This window comes from Oncorhynchus kisutch, linkage group LG21 (assembly GCF_002021735.2).
Source record: "Oncorhynchus kisutch isolate 150728-3 linkage group LG21, Okis_V2, whole genome shotgun sequence".
Lineage (NCBI taxonomy): Eukaryota > Metazoa > Chordata > Actinopteri > Salmoniformes > Salmonidae > Oncorhynchus > Oncorhynchus kisutch.
In genome coordinates this window covers 22,017,388-22,039,013 of record NC_034194.2, presented here as the reverse complement: position 1 = coordinate 22,039,013, position 21,626 = coordinate 22,017,388, and the positions used below count along the sequence as shown (strand labels likewise).

At 45.1% G+C, this 21,626-nt stretch overlaps 1 protein-coding gene across 2 annotated transcripts in view; it reads right to left on the bottom strand.

Annotated features, from left to right (window-relative positions):
• The window catches only part of LOC109866215 (centrosomal protein of 170 kDa protein B), a 28,100-nt gene extending 6,474 nt beyond the window's left edge, over positions 1-21,626 (bottom strand). For both annotated transcript variants that reach the window (XM_031800691.1, XM_020454768.2), the window contains exons 1-12: positions 21,326-21,626; positions 19,655-19,792; positions 8,450-8,539; positions 7,130-7,208; positions 6,929-6,987; positions 6,670-6,781; positions 5,150-5,254; positions 4,452-4,979; positions 3,068-4,350; positions 2,538-2,726; positions 2,095-2,203; positions 256-2,004 (exon numbers count right to left, since the gene is read on the bottom strand). In XM_031800691.1, coding sequence (XP_031656551.1) covers positions 256-2,004; positions 2,095-2,203; positions 2,538-2,726; positions 3,068-4,350; positions 4,452-4,979; positions 5,150-5,254; positions 6,670-6,781; positions 6,929-6,987; positions 7,130-7,208; positions 8,450-8,539; positions 19,655-19,759 — 4,408 coding nt within the window. In that variant the 5' untranslated portion in view covers positions 19,760-19,792; positions 21,326-21,626. The remainder of the gene's footprint in view (positions 1-255; positions 2,005-2,094; positions 2,204-2,537; positions 2,727-3,067; positions 4,351-4,451; positions 4,980-5,149; positions 5,255-6,669; positions 6,782-6,928; positions 6,988-7,129; positions 7,209-8,449; positions 8,540-19,654; positions 19,793-21,325) is intronic.

Sequence of the window (21,626 nt, the reverse complement as noted above, 5' to 3'; positions counted from 1 at the left end):
CGTAGCGAATACACTGAGTTCCTACAGGACAAGCCACAATACAGCATACCCGCATGCATCTCACCAAGGACAATGAGTCACATTCACTATGAAGGGTGGAAAAGGTCACTTCAACTCAGTGTCAGGCTCTGTTTCAATAATCTGATGATAGAGTATATTACCTTTAAATCCTGATTTACAGTTCAGGATAAAAAATGTGTTCTCTGCAGTGCTTTGAGCAAGTTACTTGATGGGAACTGTGACTATAATACTCACAGGTTGTGCTGGAGTATTTCGCCCCGTTGGAGCGTGTGCGGGTGAGGAGCTGCTTCACGGGGGCTCCGACCCCTCTTGTGGCCCCCTGCTTGGCCCCTGTTTCACCCACTGATGTCTTCCTGATAGGCCCAGTTGATTCTGCACTCCTGTTGGAGAAGCCAGGCCGGGTTGTAGGGGTCGTGGTGGAGGACTCGTTGTCACTAGGCGTAGTGAAGGAGCCTGTTCTCTTCCTGGGCATGGCTAAGATGTCCAGTCTGGAGAGGAGCTTCTTCCCATCAGCAGACACCTTGCTGGAGGCACCAATGTGGTCTGAGTTCTGGGACCCCCGGTCTGTCTCAGTTCCCTCGTTGTCAGAAGTCTCTCCCAGACGTGCCCTGCGCAGCATGGATGCCCGGGTGGGCCTTGGTGCTGACAGGCTGTTGGAGCGGATCAGTGCCTGCTGTGCTGCACTCTTGGCGGTCTTCCCATTGTCCTCTTTCTGTAGGGGCGCTATGAGTTTCTTGTTACGGCTGGTGGGGCGGGGACCGGTGTCATGGTCAGAGGCAGTGTCAGGCCAGTGCTGACCAGAACCCTGCTGGCCCTCTGATAGGTCCAGGGAGCCACGGTTCCCCACGCTGCGCCGCATCTGGAAGCGCTTGGCCTGCTCGGCCTTGCTGCTGGAGTTATCACTGGCTGCCACGTGGCTGCGGCGTTTCTCTGACAGACGCTCGCGGGCCGTGGGCTGGCGGTGGCCCTTCCCCTGGACAGATTGACTGGAGGAAGATCTCTCCTTCTGGAAGCCACCGACGGTCATCCTCTTCTTAGGGCCTGTGGTGACAGGGGTGTTCTTGTTGCTGACCAGGCTGACGGTGCTGGCTGTATCCACATCTGATTCCCCAGACAGAGAGTCGTCCATGTGACTGGAGGAGCCTCCTCTCTTAGAGCTGCGTCCGGAGCCTGAGGAAGGGAACGTGACCTCCAGAGAGGAGAGAACAACATCTGCTTCTTCCCTGAGGAAGGGCTGTGGGTCCTGGGTCGTCTCTCTCTGCTCCATGTCCCTCAAGGTGGGGTGACTGGAGATGTGTGGGAGCCTCTTGATCTGGACATCATCACTGGGTCGCTCTTTGGTGAAACTCTCCTGCCTGACGAACGAGGAGGACCCCAGGATGTCTTTACTGGGGTCTTTAGAGTCTTTGTCCTGCTGGGAGTGGAGGTTGGGGGCTGAGTTGTTAGGCTTTACGCCCAACCTCCGGGGCTCGTGGCTGCTCAGGTGCCTGATGAGGATGGTGGTGGGGGAGGTTTTGGCAGGGGTGTCTCGCCCCCTCTCAGGCCCCTGAGAAAGAATAGGGCTTCGGGCCAGGTCCGGCTTGCCTGAGCTGCCATCCTCAGACCCAATGTAAAAGGAGGTGGACTTGGTAGACTGAGTCGGAGACAGCTTATCTTGACCCTTAGCGCCATTCTTCCTCCCCTGGCTCTTCCTGGTCCTCTCCAGCAAAGAGCCATCGTCAGAGCGGCTGGCGTCACTCAGGCTGTCTGGGTCTACATCGTCCTGGACACAAAGACTCTGGGTGTTGTCCTGATGCCGGGGCGCACCACTACTCCTCTCCAGGGTGGGTTCAGGACCTGGGTAGATCAGGATGCTGGGGTTGAGGCTCTCTGGCTTGTCTCTGTCTCCAGGTGGAACCTGGGGAAGCAGCCTCCTGGTCCTACAACTCTGGCTACCCTCTAACTCAGAGTTATCCACGCTGTGGCTAGGTATCAACTGCACATCTAGGAAAGAGAAACATTTTAATTCATGCTTTTCTTCTGTTTTCTCACATAAGTTCTGAGCAGAGCAGTCAGTGGTTGCAGATATCTCACCTCCCTCTGCAAATTCCCCTTGAGGTGGAGTAGAGCTGTCTGCCAGACTGGCCCAGCGAGAAACCCACTTAGGCCCCTCCTCCTGTGCTGCATTGTTAGCAGACTGCACCTGAAACAGTGGAGGAAACGATAAGGGGTTGCATTTTTACAACAAATGTTTTTTTTAAAATCTTGTCAGCTCGGGGATTTGAACTTGCAACCTTCCAGTTACTAGTCCAACGCTCTAACCACTAGGCTACCCTGCCGCCCCGCATACAACTACACAGAGCACAACGTTGAAGGATAACTATAATTTCAATCTCTTTCCATTGTAAGGAGAGGCACTGTGGAAGCCAAAGGGAGTATCAAGGCAGGACAAATAATTAACGTGCATAGGTTTGGGGTGGAACATGCAAATGTATTAGATCCCTTATTTCTCCAGTAGCGTAGGACGGTAATGTTACCTGGCTGGGGCCTGAGGGGGCCCCACTGAGGGTGGCTGGGTTAAAGCCATGCATAGAAACTGCTGCCATTTGATCCACAGTACTATCGTCACTAGGCCGGAGCATTGCCAGCTCGTCTTTGCCATCATTAATGATGGGTCTATACACTCCGGCACCACTGTACTCTGGTGAGTCGAGGACCCCAAACACCTGTCAGGGAGGGACAGAGCATGCATGAAGTGGGAGGAGAAGAGATTGGACAATGGGACTTTGCAAGGGGAAGATGGAAGGCTGGGTTGGGAGGAGGTACTGGGTAGGGGGAGGATGTTCAAAGCATGCGTCCGTCAAGGTATTGTCATCAAGGCATTATATGGTTTATTGTAGAATTATACCACTTGTTAGAATCATAGCATTTAATGTCAGAATCCAAAAAGCTACCATACAATAATTACACGCATGTGAAAAGATCCACCATAAACCCCAAAAAATAATGGTGGTGGCAGAGACTTTAAAAATGAAGAATGAGTACCCTCTGGCTACTACAATCTCACCTGGTCGATCATGTTGCGTGCCTCCTCCACCTCTTTGTCCTGGGACTCTGTTTCGATAGTGTATGTGCCGGCATCACTCAGACTGTCCTCTTCCTCGTTTCTCACCACCCTGGAGACTTTAGGGTCCACCCCACGCAACCCCAGACCCAGGGGCATCTGAGGGGGCAAGGAGTGGGCTGGGGAGGCAGCCTGGACAGGGCTGCGGGAGGGGGGGTGGGAGGTGGCTAGGACTGGGGAATGAGGGGCAGGAGTTGGAGAGTAGGAACGTGGCGCAGTGGGTTGCAAGGGGGTGGAGGGATAGGAGACGGAGGAAGGGGGGTCTAAGGGGGACGGAATGTGGGTGCGAGAGGGTGACATCACCATCACCGGGGGAGCGGACATAGGAGGGGGAGACGTCTTATCCCTGGTGGGAGACAAGGCTCTGTGGACTGTATCTTTCATCAGGAACTCTGCTGCAAACTCCTGGGCCAGCTTGGTCTTCTTCCCCACACTGCCAAACGGCTTGATGGTGATGCCAGAGGAGGTGCGAGAGGAAGGCCCAGAACCGGAGGAAGAGGAGGCACTGCCTCCACTCAGGGGCTCCTCCGTCTTCTCTCTCTTCAGGGAGCTAGACCTCTGGGACCCGCCGTGGCCCTGACTCTTCAGAGGAACAGTCACCTGTTGGGTGGGAGGGATGTGGCCATGCATGGAGTTTGGCCTCTCTCCACCCTTCCTCCGCTCCAGCTTGGCCTTGAGGGCGGAGTAAGAGTCTGCGTGGGCAGGATTGGCTGTGAAGGATTGCGAGCGTTTCTTGCGCGGGTTGTCGTCGAAGAACTCTATGATGAAGGCTTGCTGGGTGAGGGGCTCCTGGGGGCCGGGCTTAGAGGGACCCATGGTGGGGGAGCGAGCCTCAGGCGGGCTTTGAGACAGGGGCCTTTCAGGGGCCACAGGAGAAACTGGGGTCAGTTTGGGAGGGGAAAACTGAGGCTGAGGCTGAAGTAACCTTTGTGACGAAACTGACTGCTGCGACGGAACTGACAGGACTGTCTGGTGTGACTGGACTGACATAACTGACTGCTCAGACTGGATCAATTGGTGTGACTGGACTGTCTGCTGTGTCTGTTGTGACTTGACTAATTGGTATGACAGCACTGTCTGTTGTGACGGTTCCGAGAGCTCAGACAGGGAAAGCTTTGACTGGATCGAATGTTGCGACTGGACCCGGTGGTGTGACTTGCTTCGCTTCCCTTTCCCTAAGACCGGGTCCTCAGAATCACTCTGGGTCCCATCGTCATGGTGGTGTCCTAGAAACAGAACCATTCAAACCGCAAATAAGGGACAGGGAACAAATAACCAACCCCTTACAGATTTCTATAAAAGATTTATCTAAAAGTACCCCTCTGACCTTTGAGGCTTTTGATGTTGACGGCCTGGTCACTCTTGACACTGTAAACATCCTCACACGTGGGACGTCTCCTCATCATTCTGACATCACTGTGCACCAACCAATCTACCACCTTGCACTCAGCTGACATCACCTCAGTGGGTGTGGTGGCCAGAGTTTTCCCGGACGCTTGCTGCTGCTGCTTCCTCTGGCGCGAGGAGAACTTGGTCACGTGGTCCTTGATCTTGATCTTGCCTGGCGTGCAGTCATCAAACTCTATGGTGAAGGAGGCGTGGCTCTGCACCACAGGGGGACTGGGTGTGGTGGGGGTGGGAAGGGCTTGTGCAGAGGGCGTGTCTGTGTCCTTGGTGGGGATCTCATGGAGCTCTGCCCCCAGGGACTTGGGATGCAGCTGGAACTCCTTGGTAGGGATCTCAAAGTAGCTAGGCTCCCGGTGGTAGGGGAAGATGGACTTGCCCTGATTGTCTCTGTACTCTAACAGGGAGCCATTCACCTCTGGATCTAAGCCTGAACCTTCCTTTGGAATCTCTGGAAACAGATAAAGCACCAATTAGCACCAACAAGCAAATTAAAGGACAACCACAAACCATGTTTGTTCATCTCTATTCCCTAAAAAAGAACTGGAAACATTTTCACTTGAAATTTCCAAAGTTTGAAGAGTATTTGAGGGAAAGGACCTCTAGTAACATGGGACCGACCTGGGTGACCCTCCTCTGGCCTGTGCTGTCCTTTGCCGGCCGCATCCTCCTCCCCCCACCACGAGGGCTGGCCATATAATGGGGTGGGTCGGGAGGTTGGAGCCTCTGAACATGCACGGAAACACACAAACACGCACACACAGCCAAATGAGAGAGGAGTAATTTTCCGGAACTGCAGCAGTCATCCATCTACTATTGGTCCACTGGGAGTTTAGAGGAAGAATATTCAAGGTTTGTCTTTACCCCACTAGAATACATAAAATCACCAGACTGCAGGAAAATGATAGAATCCATCTCTAAGCTAAATACTATGGGAGCACTGGTAGCAAACCCAAATGAAGATAAAGTATGTTAGATATCACACCCTATGGATCTGTTCTTTCTTCAGTATCAGATTTATTTCACATACCCTATCATCATTCAACCCATGTTTCCACTCAGGGTTTCTTTTTATACCTTTTGATGCTAATCAAGACAAGTGCTAACATCAGACACGCATAAGGCGTGTTATTTATGACACAGTATTTCATCCAGTGTGTCCAACCCATCCAGTGGAAGTCCTTTAGGCAGTGTTTATTCAGGGTTTTATCTGAGCACAGAGGCTGCCGTAAACAAGGAGATTAACTCTGCGTTGATTTGAGTGTGGATTCAGCTGTATTCCAGTCATTTATATGTATGTCATCACAGCATCGCAGGGCAAGCAAAATGTTTTTCAGGGACAACACATCAGCAGGAGAGGGCACAACGCAGCCTATCCTGATAAAGCTGTTGAATCAGCGTCCACTAGTCAATAGGTAATGTTTATGGCTTCTTGGATGAAATGACCCCTCTGGCAGAGAACTTGACAGGGGTATGCCAGTGTGAATAACATAGAGTAACATAGAGCAAATATCAAGCAGGCCGTAAGTGCTGAACTGTGACTATGGGTGCTGCAGCTGTCACCATGGAGACGTTATGTGACCAAATGCAGCCACCAGAGGGGGAGAGGGTGGCAGAGAGAGGGATGGAGGGTGAGGGAGGGAGGGGGTGACAAAGAGGGGGAGGGGAACATGTTCTGACTGAAAGAGGTTGAGCTGACGCTGACATCATAGTCAAAGGACAGGGACGTTTTCATTTTCTTTAGAGGAGCAAAGCAAGGCTAAAATACTCATGATCCTCACACACCATACCATTCCAGGTATTAGTGAGTCACAATTGATAAGCAGAATGATCAAACCTATTCAATCTAGGATATTCTGCCAAGTTAAACAGCTGTGTCATTAAGCAGTGGCATGATGAAGCGAAAGCAAGCAAGGTCATGTTTAACGTAGCATGGTGACCCAATTCCCAGAGTTGTCCTGAGCTCAAAGATAATATCAAAGCATGTAGCTATCCAAACAGGTATATCAATATGAGCACTACATGTATCTAGACCCCCCCCCCTACCCCAGTAGGCGATGAGCTTTGTTGAGAGAGAAAAATATACAGAGGGAATATATGGAATACATTTAAACAGGTTTGAAGCCTTCACTAACACTTACCTTGAGACAGAGATTTCCTTTCTGTCTTCTCTAGCTTGGACTCCAGGTGCTCAGCCATCTTCCCCTCTGAGGCCTTCAGACCCATCTGCAGCTGGCTGGTGTATTTCTCATGCTGAAACAGTAGGAGGCACAACACAACTCAAGTTGCCAAAGAGAGTAAAGTGAATTGATGGTAGACTAGAACTGTCTGAAAAGCTAGTCCAGGTTAGGGTTTAGTGTTTTATTATAGTTGATGTTAGCATTAGCATAGAAAGCTGACCTTGAGTGCCTCCTCTGGGACTTTGTGTTGGCTCCTTTCTAGGATGTACACATGGGAATGTAAATACTAGGTTAAGGCAATAGCCAATCACATCACAGACAAACATTTCAATGAAATTCCAACGCTGATGTTTATATAGGTTATTATGCATAAATGGCACAAGAATTATGCATTTATGACATGCGTGAGGAAAAAGGATATCATATCCGAAGCGAATGACATCAGACAGTTTGAGGGTGATGTAGGTTTGATCTGGGATCCTCAGGTCATTCACAAAGGTCTAGAGGGGAACACAACATAGTTGGTTGTTACTGTAAACTGGAGATACTGGATGAAGAATGAAGACAACAGTCTCCATGAGGTACTGGGATAGACACTGTGCACCACTCACCTTCAACAATCAACACAAGAGCAAGAGTGTCAGTGGTATTTCAGTCCAGTACAGAAGAGTAACTGTATGGTTAAGGCCAGGGAAACATAGTGGCAAAGCCCACTGTACCACATAGAAAGAGAAAACAACTGGAGATGTAATGATGCATGATAGATATTTTTTATTGTCACATACACCAGATGGGTGCAGTGAAATAGGTTGTTTTACAGGGTCAGTCATAGTGGTACAGCACCCCTGGAGCAAATTCGGGGGGGAAGTGCCTTGCTCAAGGTCACATCAACACATTTTTCACCTTGTTGGCTCGGGTATTCAAACCAGCAACCTTTCGGTTACCCCAACGCTCTAACCACTAGGCAGCCTGCCGCCCCAGGTAGTTACAGACAATTAGATACAGGCCCTTAGCCTAACTGTAGCGCAGTGCTAGTTGGACATGATCGATCCAGTCCAGTGAAAGCTACTTGGAATGTTTCCGCCTACTACGGAGGGAAGTCTGCATCAGCAGCAAAACAAACGGCTCTCTGAAATATCTAACAGCTAGCCTCCCGCTCCGAACCAAATGTTTCCCATCTCACAGCACTATCTGGAGGCCTTTACCATTTAAAAGGAAAATATTTTCTTGACTGTTCAGTAAAATGGCCTCAGCAACACTTTTGGACCACAGTTGTCATGTTGCATGTATGTTTCCCATCTCACAGCACTATCTGGAGGCCTTTACCATGTAAAAGGAAAATATTTTCTTGACTGTTCAGTAAAATGGCCTCAGCAACACTTTTGGACCGCAGTTGTCATGTTGCAAGTAAAGACACAGCATTTACATTATTACTGCACAGTAGCCTACGTTTCAGCGGACAGAAAAGCAGAAACTATCTTCATAGGACAGAGCTTAACCCTGCTTCTTTTAGCTAGCATTAACTTACATATGTAAAAGAGATCAGTGCCATTAAGTGCTTGCTTAAGCTGGTTATCAACGATGCCAGGCTTAGAACTACTTAATAGAATACTGAAACATATAGGGCCTTTTTGATATAATTCTGTCTTTGTGTATAGTAAGAGAGGAGAGTCCTTGTACCAAAGACAGAAAGGAAAACCATTTCAACTTTTCCCTGCCCCTCCCTCCCGTTGATACTCACTCCATTGAGGCTGCCCAGGTCCTTGACCAGGTGCTCATTTGTAGCAGGGTTGTAGTTGATGACGGCGTGCTGCTTGTCCACACTTCGAGACTGAAAGAGATAAGAGAGAACCATGGATGGTTACTTAAAGAGTAGGTTTACTTCACCTGTGCCCTACAATTACAATCTGTTTTCAAATAATGCAATACTACATGAATAAGTACCATTATTACATATATAGGACAGTGACTGGAATTCCTCACAATTACTTCTGCAGTGATACAATTTGCAAGACTATTTTTAATGCTCAGCAATATCTCCATTACTCGTATGAAGTAAGCAACATGTCAATACTGTGTATGATACTCAATACTCTCATGCTTGGAAGTTTATGGGTACAGGTGCATATGTACAATAGTTATTCTGCACTTGAGATAATGATATCTCGTGGTATTTGGTGAATTGTATGAATGATGAGCAAAATATACTCTACATTCACATCCTCCTACTAACAATTGTGCCTGAACAGAACGTCCTCATAATGAAAACCGGTGATTACCAGCGACTGAGCTCTCTCGCTCCTATTTACCTACTCCAGCATGACACTTCAAACAGGGCCAGCCATACAGCGATCTCTCTCATCACAGGACTTTCTGTTGAAATTCATGTCTTTATTCATCCCTCCCTCCATCCCTCCATTATATGGACTCACATGCCAACTGAATGTGAACAAGAAAGGTCAGGCCCTAGGAGGTGCCTGGCTGTGCAGTGTGCCCTAATGCAATGGCAAGCTTTGTCTTGATGGTCACTCATAAAGTGCAGTGTTTCTCAATACATTTCCCACCAACAAACCAAGTTCATGAGTACAGTACTAAACAGTGGGCCAAGTCAGCTGATAAAGATATCCCTACTATGATGCGTGATAAGCCTAGACAGTGGAAGGAAAAGGGAAATGCTACAATGGGGTCTCTTCCAGGAAGTGAAATGGGTCAGAGACAAACTCAACCACCACATGACAGGAATCATTCTCCAGACAAGTATCCAGAGAGCTTCGGACAGTGACCTGAAGCATTCTGCCAAGCCAAGTTGCTGGGTTAGTTGCAAAAATCACTGTTAAACACATAGTGATGAAAGACTTAGTGACACTGAAGCCTGATACAATAGACAAAGGATGGTAGTCATGATCCACCTCAGATGGGGGCCCCATAAGACTGAACTAAATACTCTATGGCAGTCATGGCACTAAAATGGCTAAGGGTCCACAATAGCAGTCTCTTAAAACTGTATCACAACCGCCCGTGATTGGGAGTCCCATAGGGTGGCGCACAATTGGCCCAGCGTCGTCTGGGTTTGGCCGGTGTAGGCCGTCATTGTAAATAAGAATTTGTTCATAACTGACTTGCCTAGTTAAATAAAATAAAAATGAAATAAAACAGCTTTTTGAACACACATTGTATCTGATTTTAATGAATTATAAAATCATGACAAATAATCCAGTTAAATAAAATGGTGTAGCTGCACCAGTGTGTCATATATTCAAAACAGTGTTTTGAGCTACACAATAACATCATTGTTGCCAGATGTATGAGGTAGCTTTCACCTCTAAACAAAAAGGGGGGTGATGAATAGTGCTGGCCTCAGTCACAGACACTGCTGTGCCTCGGTAGGTAGGACAAAGGCCTATTATCTGTGGCCAACAATATGGAGGGGGTGTAAATTACACACAACATGGGGAAGAGAAGGCCTTTCTCTGCTACAGAGGGGTCCAGGAGGATGAGAAGACTTTAAGTGCAGGTATGGAGAAAGATGTGGATGGCAACAATTTTTCACAATACAAGCTGGGTTTAGATACAAAGAGCAGGTGAGGAAGCATTAGTCCTATAACACAATATACTGGGATAGCAACAGGCCCACCATTCGCTGTGTGAGGAAAAAGTCCACCTCAGCTGTTGCTATAGGCAACGGCTGGCCAGATCAGAGGAAGCTACAGGGCTGACAGCTCTGCATCGCCGGATCTAAAAACTGGTGCCACGGCAACTGCCAGGGACTATATATATATATATATATATATATATATATATATACAGATATATATATATACAGATATTTTATATATACTTTGTATCTAAACCCAGCTTGTATTGTGAAAAATGGTTGCCATCCATATCTTTATATACACTGCTCAAAAAAATTAAGGGAACACTAAAATAACACATCCTAGATCTGAATGAATGAAATATTCTTATTAAATCCTTTTTTCTTTACATAGTTGAATGTGCTGACAACAAAATCACACAAAAATTATCAATGGAAATCAAATTTATCAACCCATGGAGGTCTGGATTTGGAGTCACACTCAAAATCAAAGTGGAAAACCACACTACAGGCTGATCCAATGTTGATGTAATGTCCTTAAAACAAGTCAAAATGAGGCTCAGTAGTGTGTGGCCTCCACGTGCCTGTATGACCTCCCTACAACGCCTGGGCATGCTTCTGATGAGGTGGCGGATGGGCTCCTGAGGGATCTCCTCCCAGACCTGGACTAAAGCATCCGCCAACTCCTGGACAGTCTGTGGTGCAACGTGGCGTTGGTGGATGGAGCGAGACATGATGTTCCAGATGTGCTCAATTGGATTCAGGTCTGGGGAACGGGTGGGCCAGTCCATAGCATCAATGCCTTCCTCTTGCAGGAACTGCTGACACACTCCAGCCACATGAGGTCTAGCATTGTCTTGCAGTAGGAGGAACCCAGGGCCAACCACACCAGCATATGAGGTCTGAGGATATCATATCGGTACCTAATGGCAGTCAGGATACCTCTGGCGAGAACATGGAGGGCTGTGCGGCCCCCCAAAGAAATGCCACCCCACACCATGACTGACCCACCACCAAACCGGTCATGCTGGAGGATGTTGCAGGCAGCAGAACGTTCTCCACCGTGTCTCCAGACTGTCACGTCTGTCACATGTGCTCAGTGTGAACCTGCTTTCATCTGTGAAGAGCACAGGGCGCCAGTGGCGAATTTGCCAATCTTGGTGTTCTCTGGCAAATGCCAAACGTCCTGCACGCTGTTGGGCTGTAAGCACAACCCCCACCTGTGGACGTCGGACCATCACACCACCCTCATGGAGTCTGTTTCTGACCGTTTGAGCAGACACATGCACATTTGTGGCCTGCTGGAGGTCATTTTGCAGGGCTCTGGCAGTGCTCCTCCTTGCACAAAGGCGGAGGTAGTGGTCCTGCTGCTGGGTTGTTGCCCTCCTACGGCCTCCTCCATGTCTCCTGATGTACTGGCCTGTCTCCTGGTAGCGCCTCCATGCTCTGGACACTACGCTGACAGACACAGCAAACCTTCTTGCCACATCTCGCATTGATGTGCCATCCTGGATGTGCTGCACTACCTGAGCCACTTGTGTGGGTTGTAGACTCCGTCTCATGCTACCACTAGAGTGAAAGCACCGCCAGCATTCAAAAGTGACCTAAACATCAGCCAGGAAGCATAGGAACTGAGAAGTGGTCTGTGGTCCCCACCTGCAGAACCAGTCCTTTATTGGGGGTGTGTTGCTAAATGCCTATAATTTCCACCTGTTGTCTATTCCATTTGCACAACAGCATGTTACATTTATTGTCAATCAGTGTTGCTTCCTAAGTGGACAGTTTGATTTCACAGAAGTGTGATTGTCTTGGAGTTACATTGTGTTGTTTAAGTGTTCCCTTTATTTTTTTGAGCAGTGTATATATATATATATATATACACACAGTGGGGAGAACAAGTATTTGATACACTGCCGATTTTGCAGGTTTTCCTACTTACAAAGCATGTAGAGGTCTGTCATTTTTATCATAGGTACACTTCAACTGTGAGAGACAGAATCTAAAACAAAAATCCAGAAAATCACATTGTATGATTTTTAAGTAATTAATTTGCATTTTATTGCATGACATAAGTATTTGATACATCAAAAGCAGAACTTAATATTTGGTACAGAAACCTTTGTTTGCAATTACAGAGATCATACGTTTCCTGTAGTTCTTGACCAGGTTTGCACACACTGAAGCAGGGATTTTGGCCCACTCCTCCATACAGACCTTCTCCAGATCCTTCAGGTTTCGGGGCTGTCGCTGGGCAATACGGACTTTCAGCTCCCTCCAAAGATTTTCTATTGGGTTCAGGTCTGGAGACTGGCTAGGCCACTCCAGGACCTTGAGATGCTTCTTACGGAGCCACTCCTTAGTTGCAATGGCTGTGTGTTTTGGGTCGTTGTCATGCTGGAAGACCCAGCCACGACCCATCTTCAAAGCTCTTACTGAGGGAAGGAGTTTGTTGGCCAAGATCTCGTGATACATGGCCCCATCCATCCTCCCCTCAATACGGTGCAGTCGTCCTGTCCCCTTTGCAGAAAAGCATCCCCAAAGAATGATGTTTCCACCTCCATGCTTCACAGTTGGGATGGTGTTCTTGGGGTTGTACTCATCCTTCTTCTTCCTCCAAACACGGCGAGTGGAGTTTACACCAAAAATCTCTATTTTGGTCTCATCAGACCACATGACCTTCTCTCATTCCTCCTCTGGATCATCCAGATGGTCATTGGCAAACTTCAGACGGGCCTGGACATGCGCTTGCTTGAGCAGGGGGACCTTGCGTGCGTTGCAGGATTTTAATCCATGACGGCGTAGTGTGTTACTAATGGTTTTCTTTGAGACTGTGGTCCCAGCTCTCTTCAGGTCATTGACCAGGTCCTGCCGTGTAGTTCTGGGCTGATCCCTCACCTTCCTCATGATCATTGATGCCCCACGAGGTGAGATCTTGCATGGAGCCCCAGACAGAGTGATTGACCGTCATCTTGAACTTCTTCCATTTTCTAATAATTGCGCCAACAGTTGTTGCCTTCTCACCAAGCTGCTTGCCTATTGTCCTGTAGCCCATCCCAGCCTTGTGCAGGTCTACAATTTAACCCTGATGTCCTTACACAGCTCTCTGGTCTAGGCCATTGTGGAGAGGTTGGAGTCTGTTTGATTGAGTGTGTGGACAGGTGTCTTTTATACAGGTAACGAGTTCAAACAGGTGCAGATAATACAGGTAATGAGTGGAGAACAGGAGGGATTCTTAAAGAAAAACGAACAGGTCTGTGAGAGACGGAATTCTTACTGGTTGGTAGGTGATCAAAAACATTTGCAATAAAATGCAAATTAATTACTTAAAAATCACAATGTGATTTTCTGGACTTTTGTTTTAGATTCCGTTTCTCACAGTTGAAGTGTACCTATGATAAAAATGACAGACCTCTACATGCTTTGTAAGAAGGAAAACCTGAAAAATAGGCAGTGTATCAAATACTTGTTCTCCCCACTCTATATATATACACTGTGCTCTAATGGCCTCTTTTTCACTGCAGTTCTGGTTCAAGACAACTGGATGACTGGTTAATCTTTCTAAAGGTGTCTTTAGAAAGATTAACCAGAGTGTATCTTTTGTATTGAAATCCAGGGGTTGATTTTTGGAATATCCAGGGCTGAGGCTTTGACTGACAAAAGCCTGACACATATAATAGAAGCCAATAAAAAAAGTGTATATTTCAAAGTCCAGTCGTGTCTTTCACAGTACAGTTGTCTGAGCTATGGAGTGAAATGGGACATCAATCTGGCTATAAATAGCAGTATGTAAATAACACTGTTGCTGTTCCACCCACATATCAATAAGGTAGTGATCTCCAGCCGACAGACAGAGCACTAGCCCTAACCGGACGACAACCAATTTCGACATACAGTACACCAACTCATTAAACATCCCAACATAAGAGTCCTTTGTTGAGAGGCGTATGCTTCCTGATTTCTGTGATGCTTGATGTCCATTTCCCCTTCTTGCTGCCCCTTCCTACAGTATAATAGTCAATCAGATTGTTCTAAAAAAGGTTTTACCATAACACAGCCCATGCACCCATTATTTTAGAGTGCCTTCAGAAAGTATTCACACCCCTTATCTTTTTCAAAATTGTGTTTGGTTACAGCCTGAATTTAAAATTAAATTGAGTTTTTTTTAAATCACTGGCCTACACACAATACCCCATAATGTCAAAGTGGAATTATGGTTTTTGAAATGTATTAACATTTATTCAAAATGAAAAGCTGAAATGTCTTGAGTCAATAAGTATTCAACCCCTTTGTTATGGCAAATTTGAAATATGTTGAGGAGGTAAATTAGGCTTAAAGCTGCAATATGTAACTTTTTGGGCGACACTACCAAATTCACATAGACAAGTGAGTTATAGATCTGTCAGTCTCATTGAAAGCCAGTCTAGGAAGCTGTAGATCTGTTCCATTTACTATTTCTATGCTTCCTATTCTTAAGTTTTGTTTTTGCATCTTTTACTTTTGGTTTTGTACACCAGCTTAAAACAGCTGAAAATACTATATTTTAGGTTATTGAAAGGATTTAAAAAAATGTTTTAGATGGTACAATGATTTTCTACACTGTATTCTCTATTGTCTGTTTAGTCACATAAACTGAAATTAGGCGAACTATTCGAATTTGACCAATCAGGAAATGGCAGAGGTAGTTCTGCATATTGTAGCTTTAACAAGTCACATATGTTGCATGGACCCACACATACAATTAACGGTAAGGTCCCTTCGTCGAGCAGTGAATTTCAAAAAACAATTAACGGTAAGGTCCCTTCGTCGAGCAGTGAATTTCAAAAAACAGATTCAACCACAAAGGGAGGTTTTCCAATGCCTCACAATAATGGCACCTATTGGTAGATACATTATTTTTAAAGCAGACATGGAATATTTCTTTGAGCATGGTGAAGTTACTAATTAGACTTTGGATGCTGTATCAATAAACCCAGTCACAACAAAGATACAGGCGCCCATCCTAACTCAGTAACCGAAGAGGAAGGAAACCAACCGTTCAGAGATTTCACCATGAGGCCAATGGTGACTTTAAAATAGTTACAGAGATTAGTGGCTCTGATAGTTTTCTCCTATCCTTGTAGTTACTCCACAATACTGTACAGAATAAAAATATTCCAAAACATGCATCTAAATTAATACTGAAAAACATGTGGCTAAGAAATTAGCTTTTTGTCTTGAATAAAACTTGTTATGTTTGGGGCAAATCCAATACAACACATTACTGAGTACCACTTCATATTTTCAAGCATAGCGGTGGCTGCATCATGTTATGGTAATGCTTGTAATTGTTAAGGACTGGAGAGTTTCAGGATAAAAAATAAATGGAATGGAGCTAAGCACAAGAAAAATCCTAGAGGAATCATCACTGGGAGATTAATGCACCTTTCAGCAGGACAATAACCTGAAACACAAGGCCAAATCTACACTGTAAATGCTTACCAAGAAGACAGTGAATATTCCTGAGTGGCCAAGTTACAGTTTTGACTTAAATCTACTTGAAAACTATGGCAAGGCCTACAAATGGTTGTCTAGCGATGATCAACAAACAATATGACAGAGCTTGAAGAATTTTGAGAAGAATAATGGGCAAATGTTGCATTATCCAGGTGTGGAAAACTCTTAGAAACTCTCCAAGAAAGACTCAGAGCTGTAATCGCTGCCAAAGTTGTTTCTACAAAGTATTGACTCAGGGATGTAAATACAGTTGAAGTCGGAAGTTTACAAACACTTAGGTTGTAGTCATTAAAACTTGTTTTTCAACCATTCCACAAATTTCTTGTTAACAAACTATAGTTTCGGCAAGTCGGTTAGGACTTCTACTTTGTCCATGACACAAGTAATTTTTCCAACAATTGTTTACAGACAGATAATTTCACTTATAATTCACTGTATCACAATTCCAGTGGGTCAGAAGTTTACATACACTAAGTTGACAGTGCCCTTAACCAGCTTGGAAAATTACAGAAAATGATGTCATGGCTTTAGAAGCTTCTGATAGGCTAATTGACATCATTTGAGTCAATTGGAGGTGTACCTGTGGATGTATTACATGGCTTACCTTCAAACCCAGTGCCTCTTTACTTGACATCATGGGAAAATCAAAAGAAATCAGCCAAGACCTCAGAAGAAAATTGTAGACCTCCACACCTCCACAGTCTGGTCCATCCTTGGGAGCAATTTCCAAACGCCTGAAGGTACCACATTCATCTTTACAAATAATAGTACGCAAGTATATACACCATGGGACCAGGCAGCCGTCATACCGCTCAGGAAGGAGACGCGTTCTGTCTCCTAGAGATGAACGTACTTGGGTGCGAAAAGTGCAAATCAATCCCAGAACAACAGCAAAGGACCTTGTGAAGATGCTGGAGGAAACAGGTACAAAAGTATCTATATCCACAGTAAAACGAGTCCTATATCAACATAACCTGAAAGGCCGCTCAGCAAGGAAGAAGCCACTGCTCCAAAACCGCCATAAAAAAGCCAGACTACGGTTTGCAACTGCACATGGGGACAAAGATCATACTTTTTGGAGAAATGTCCTCTAGTCTGATGAAACAAAAATAGAACTGTTTGGCCATAATGACCATCGTTATGTTTGGAGGAAAAAGGGGGATGCTTGCAAGCTGAAGAACACCATCCCAACCCTGAAGCACGGGGGTGGCAGCATCATGTTGTGGGGGTGCTTTGCTGCAGGAGGGACTGGTGCACTTCACAAAATAGATGGCATCATGAGGGTGGAAAATTATGTTGATATATTGAAGCAACATCTCAAGACATCAGTCAGGAAGCTTGCTCGCAAATGGGTCTTCCAAATGGACAATGACCCCAAGCATACGTACAAAGTTGTGGCAAAATGGCTTAAGGACAACAAAGTCAAGGTATTGGAGTGACCATTACAAAGCCCTGACCTCAATCCCATAGAACATTTGTGGGCAGAACTGAAAAAGCGTGTGCGAGCAAGGAGGCCTACAAACTTGACTCAGTTACACCAGCTCTGTCAGGAGGAATGGGAGGAATTCACCAAACTTATTGTGGGAAGCTTGTGGAAGGCTACCCGAAATGTTTGACCCAAGTTAAACAATTTATAGGCAATGCTACCAAATACTAATTGAGTTTATGTAAACTTTTGACCCACTAGGAATGTGATGAAATAATTAAATGCTGAAATAAATCATTCTCTCTACTATTATTCTGATATTTAACATTCTTAAAATAAAGTGGTGATCCTACCTCACCTAAGACAGGGAATTTTTACAAGGATTAAATGTCAGGAATTTTGAAAAACTGAATTTAAATATATTTGGCTAAGGTGTATGTAAACTTCAGACTTCTACTGTACATATGTAAATGACATATTTCTGTATTTCATTTTCAATATATTTGCTAAAATTTCTAAAGACATGTTTTCACTTTGTTATTATGGAGTATTGTGAGTAGATGGGTGATATCAAAATAAATGTAATCCATTTTTAATTCAGGCTATAACACAACCTCTGCCTAGGTTCACTAAACATACCCAGTTGCCTGTTTACATTTCATTTTAATGAGAGTGTCATTCTGACTTTTGTAAATCACACATCTCAATATTCTACACTAACATTAGTAGGATATGTCACGCCTTGGTCTTAGTATTTTGTGTTTTCTTTAATTATTTGTTCAGGCCAGGGTGTGACATGGGTTATTGTATTGTCTTATTGGGGTTTTTGTAGGCATTGGGATTGTGGTTGATTAGGGGTGTGTCTAGTATAGGCTTGGCTGCCTGAGAGGTTCTCAATCAGAGTCAGGTGATTCTCGTTGTCTCGGATTGGGAACCGTATTTAGGTAGCCTGAGTTTCACTTTGTATTTCGTGGGTGATTGTTCCTGTCTCTGTGTAGTTTCACCAGATAGGCTGTAATTAGGTTTCACGTTCCGTTTGTATTTTTGTATTTATAAGTTATTTCATGTATCGTCATTATTTTCATTAAAGATCATGATTAACCACCACGCTGCATTTCGGTCCGACTCTCCTTCAAACGAAGAACGTCGTTACAGGGTATTACATCCAAATTACAACACAGTACATCATCAATACAGACACATATCATAGCATCATAATTAATACACAAATATAATGATATTATCATAAGGTACCTGATTACATTTAAATCAAGTATTTTTCTGCATATCTAAGCATACCTCTTGAGCTATCTGTATCCACCTGACTGGTGGTTGTTCATTTAAAGAAACTAAATATGCTTCTCTGCTAAAATCGGGTTCAAAGATTGAAAGGAATGTGAGTCTTATTTAGTACATTTAGTAATTACTTCCTTTTCTATAGTCTAGTAACCTTGCCAGATAGTTAGACAAACTACTCTAAATTGATTGATAGCCTGAAATGGCTTGGTAGCTAATTATGAGGTTGGGAGATTGGGAACCTATCTAGCTGGCTAGCTAAAGCCATCTTCATAAAATGGCTAGATGGCTAGTATCTAGCAGACAAACATTTTTGTTTTATTTATTTATCAAGAAGGAATGAATAGACTACATAGCTTGATATAATTAATGTACAAAAATACCTCCTGTGACTCCTGCCCATGACAGGCAGCTAAAATGTAAATGCTGTGTGTCACTCTACACTCTCTCTTCTCCTCCACTGACAACACTGCACGTACTAGAGTATCTAGCATCCTGCCTTACTAGGGAGAATAGGGGGGATACTCTTTGCCTGGTCCAGTCAGTGCCCCCTCCACAAAATACTGCAGACAGATCTTTTGATTAATAATTATGATAAAACATGGGCTTGAAAATTAAATGGATCGAGAAACACTGGTCTATGCTACTGCACTGTACAAACACAAACGCAGGTCAAAGATTGTTTTTCCTCCAGACAGCAAACTTTGACATGATGGGATAATAACTGAGCATGCATTCTGAAGGAGGATAGCTAGAGACATCTTCTGACTTTTGAGTAATTTGTTGTCTTTCATGCTACACAGAGGAAAGAGAGAGTGGCTAAGGAGGGCTGAAGAGGGTTGTCTGACTGGGTGGACTACTCACTGTTCAAAGGGCACAACTACCAGAAGCCTTATCTACTGCCCTGCTTTAATTCAGCCACAGACATCTCTGAATGATCTTAGTAGTCACCATGTTTTACACACAGAGCTCTCCTCTTCCTCATGAAGAAGAGGACCACAGAGAATACAATACCAGCAGACAATGTTGTCTCTAGTTATCTGTGCCTGAGGATAAAAGTATGCATTTGATTAGAGTAACATAAACATCAAGCCTTTAAGGAGGTCTTCAGTTGAGGGCAGGGTCACATCGCCTACCTGCAGCATGAATTCACAGTCCTCCCGGCCCACAAAGATCATCTCCCGTGGGAGGCGGTGGCGGGTGCCAGAGCTGCTGACCAGGAACCATGATGTCACGCTCATCTTTACAGGCCCCCTAGGGAACCCCTTTGCATCCTGGGACACACAGGGGACAAATAAAGTAAGTCTGAGTAGGACACAACGATGGCCATAACCGATGGGCCTATTTTTAAATGAGTAATAATTTGGGGGGGAGCATGATCAGTAACTACTGTCTGTGTGCCCTTTGAATTGGTTCAATGTCACCAACAGAAAACGGTACTGTAGCTAGGGCTGTGGTGAACGTAAGTCCACAGCCCCCTGGGTAGAAGTCAGATCTGATATGACACAGGGCGCTTTGGTACTGGTGCCAAGGGATGTGAAACTGAGAGGGGCCAAGATGCTACATGTTGTATCAAAAACACTCAAAACACACCCTTGACCAGGGATGGCCAGTCCTCTCCCGGAGAGCTACTGGGTGTTCAGGCTTTTGTTCCAGCCCTGTTCTAACACACCTGATTCCACTCATCAGCTGCTCATCAGGACCTTGATTAGCTGAACCAGGTGTGTTAGATCAGGGGTGTTAATAATGCTAGGAGGAGATCGCAATACCGCACAGCCATTTCACTGAGGAATAAATGGGTCTTTGATAGCAGCAAACAGCATCAGATGCCTTGTAAACTTAATGAGAGCCTACAGGATGTCCAGCAATGGACATATATGGTGTTGCTCTGACACCAAGACAAATATACTATAGGCCCTAAAAGACACCCAAAACCATATATACTGTATATATACAAAATAACAATGTAGGCCTATAAGTAAGCTATTATTAGTATGTTATAAGCTTTATCCTATTGACTAGCACATGTTAGGCCTATCTCAAATGGAAACAATAAAACATATTTGTAAGTAAATATATTATATTTAATATTTAATACTTAATTATTCATAAACACATTTGATTCATTATTCATACTGAGAATACGAATCCCATCCATTTTCACATTCCATTACAGGCCAGTGTCAGCAGGCTATAGGGTGCACGTGATTCAACACGTTCGTCTGTAGGCCCTACTTGAAACATACAGGCTAATTGAATCACCGTCCCGGTTACATTCAAGCTCAACCTAAATATGTTCTTGAGGCGACCCGTTTATCCAATACGAAGGACAGTGAAAATTCAATCCAAAGCATTTAATTTGAGAAATCAGATAGCGCAGCTGTGGTCCCGAATGCATCAGGGATCAGGGAGAAGCCGAGACGACTGGATGATAATGATGATGCTATGTCTGGTTTATATGCCTAGCCCTATTGCTATTTCACATAGGCTACTACGATACACTGTATTTCTTTTTACACATCCTATATAGGGCGCTATAGCATAATATAAGCAGAGGGTGCCACTGTCGGAAATGCCATGGACAGAATGCTTGGATACAATGTAACATAAAAAATGCGTGTTAAACGCCAATACTAGTCTGTAGCAGGCTGCTGGCCCATTCATTGAAGCACGGACGAGCTAGATCTTTCTCCTTTTAACCCCAAATATATCCGCGCAGACCACATCAAAGACAGGCCTTGGCTACTGGCATCATAAACCAACGTAATTCTCTACTACAGAAATCCTTGCCCAGTCATGCGACCTACCTACAATATTCCAGATGCTGCTCCACACCAGAAAGCAACAAACGATGTCACCACCAAATAGACAGCAACAGCCTTGGCGCAATCCCTTGACAGTTTGTGGTCAAATGTGGCTTGAAATCATTGTCGTAACGCGGGTCCAGGTGAATAACATGCGAACTTCGGGTGGGGATATTGATGCTGCTGTTATGGCATTTCTGTCTGTGACGGAGAGTCGCCAACCGTGGACCAGCGCCGCCAAGCTCTCGGCAGGTTGTTGACGCAACACCACCAGAGACGAATATCAAACGCTGCTTTAACGGAT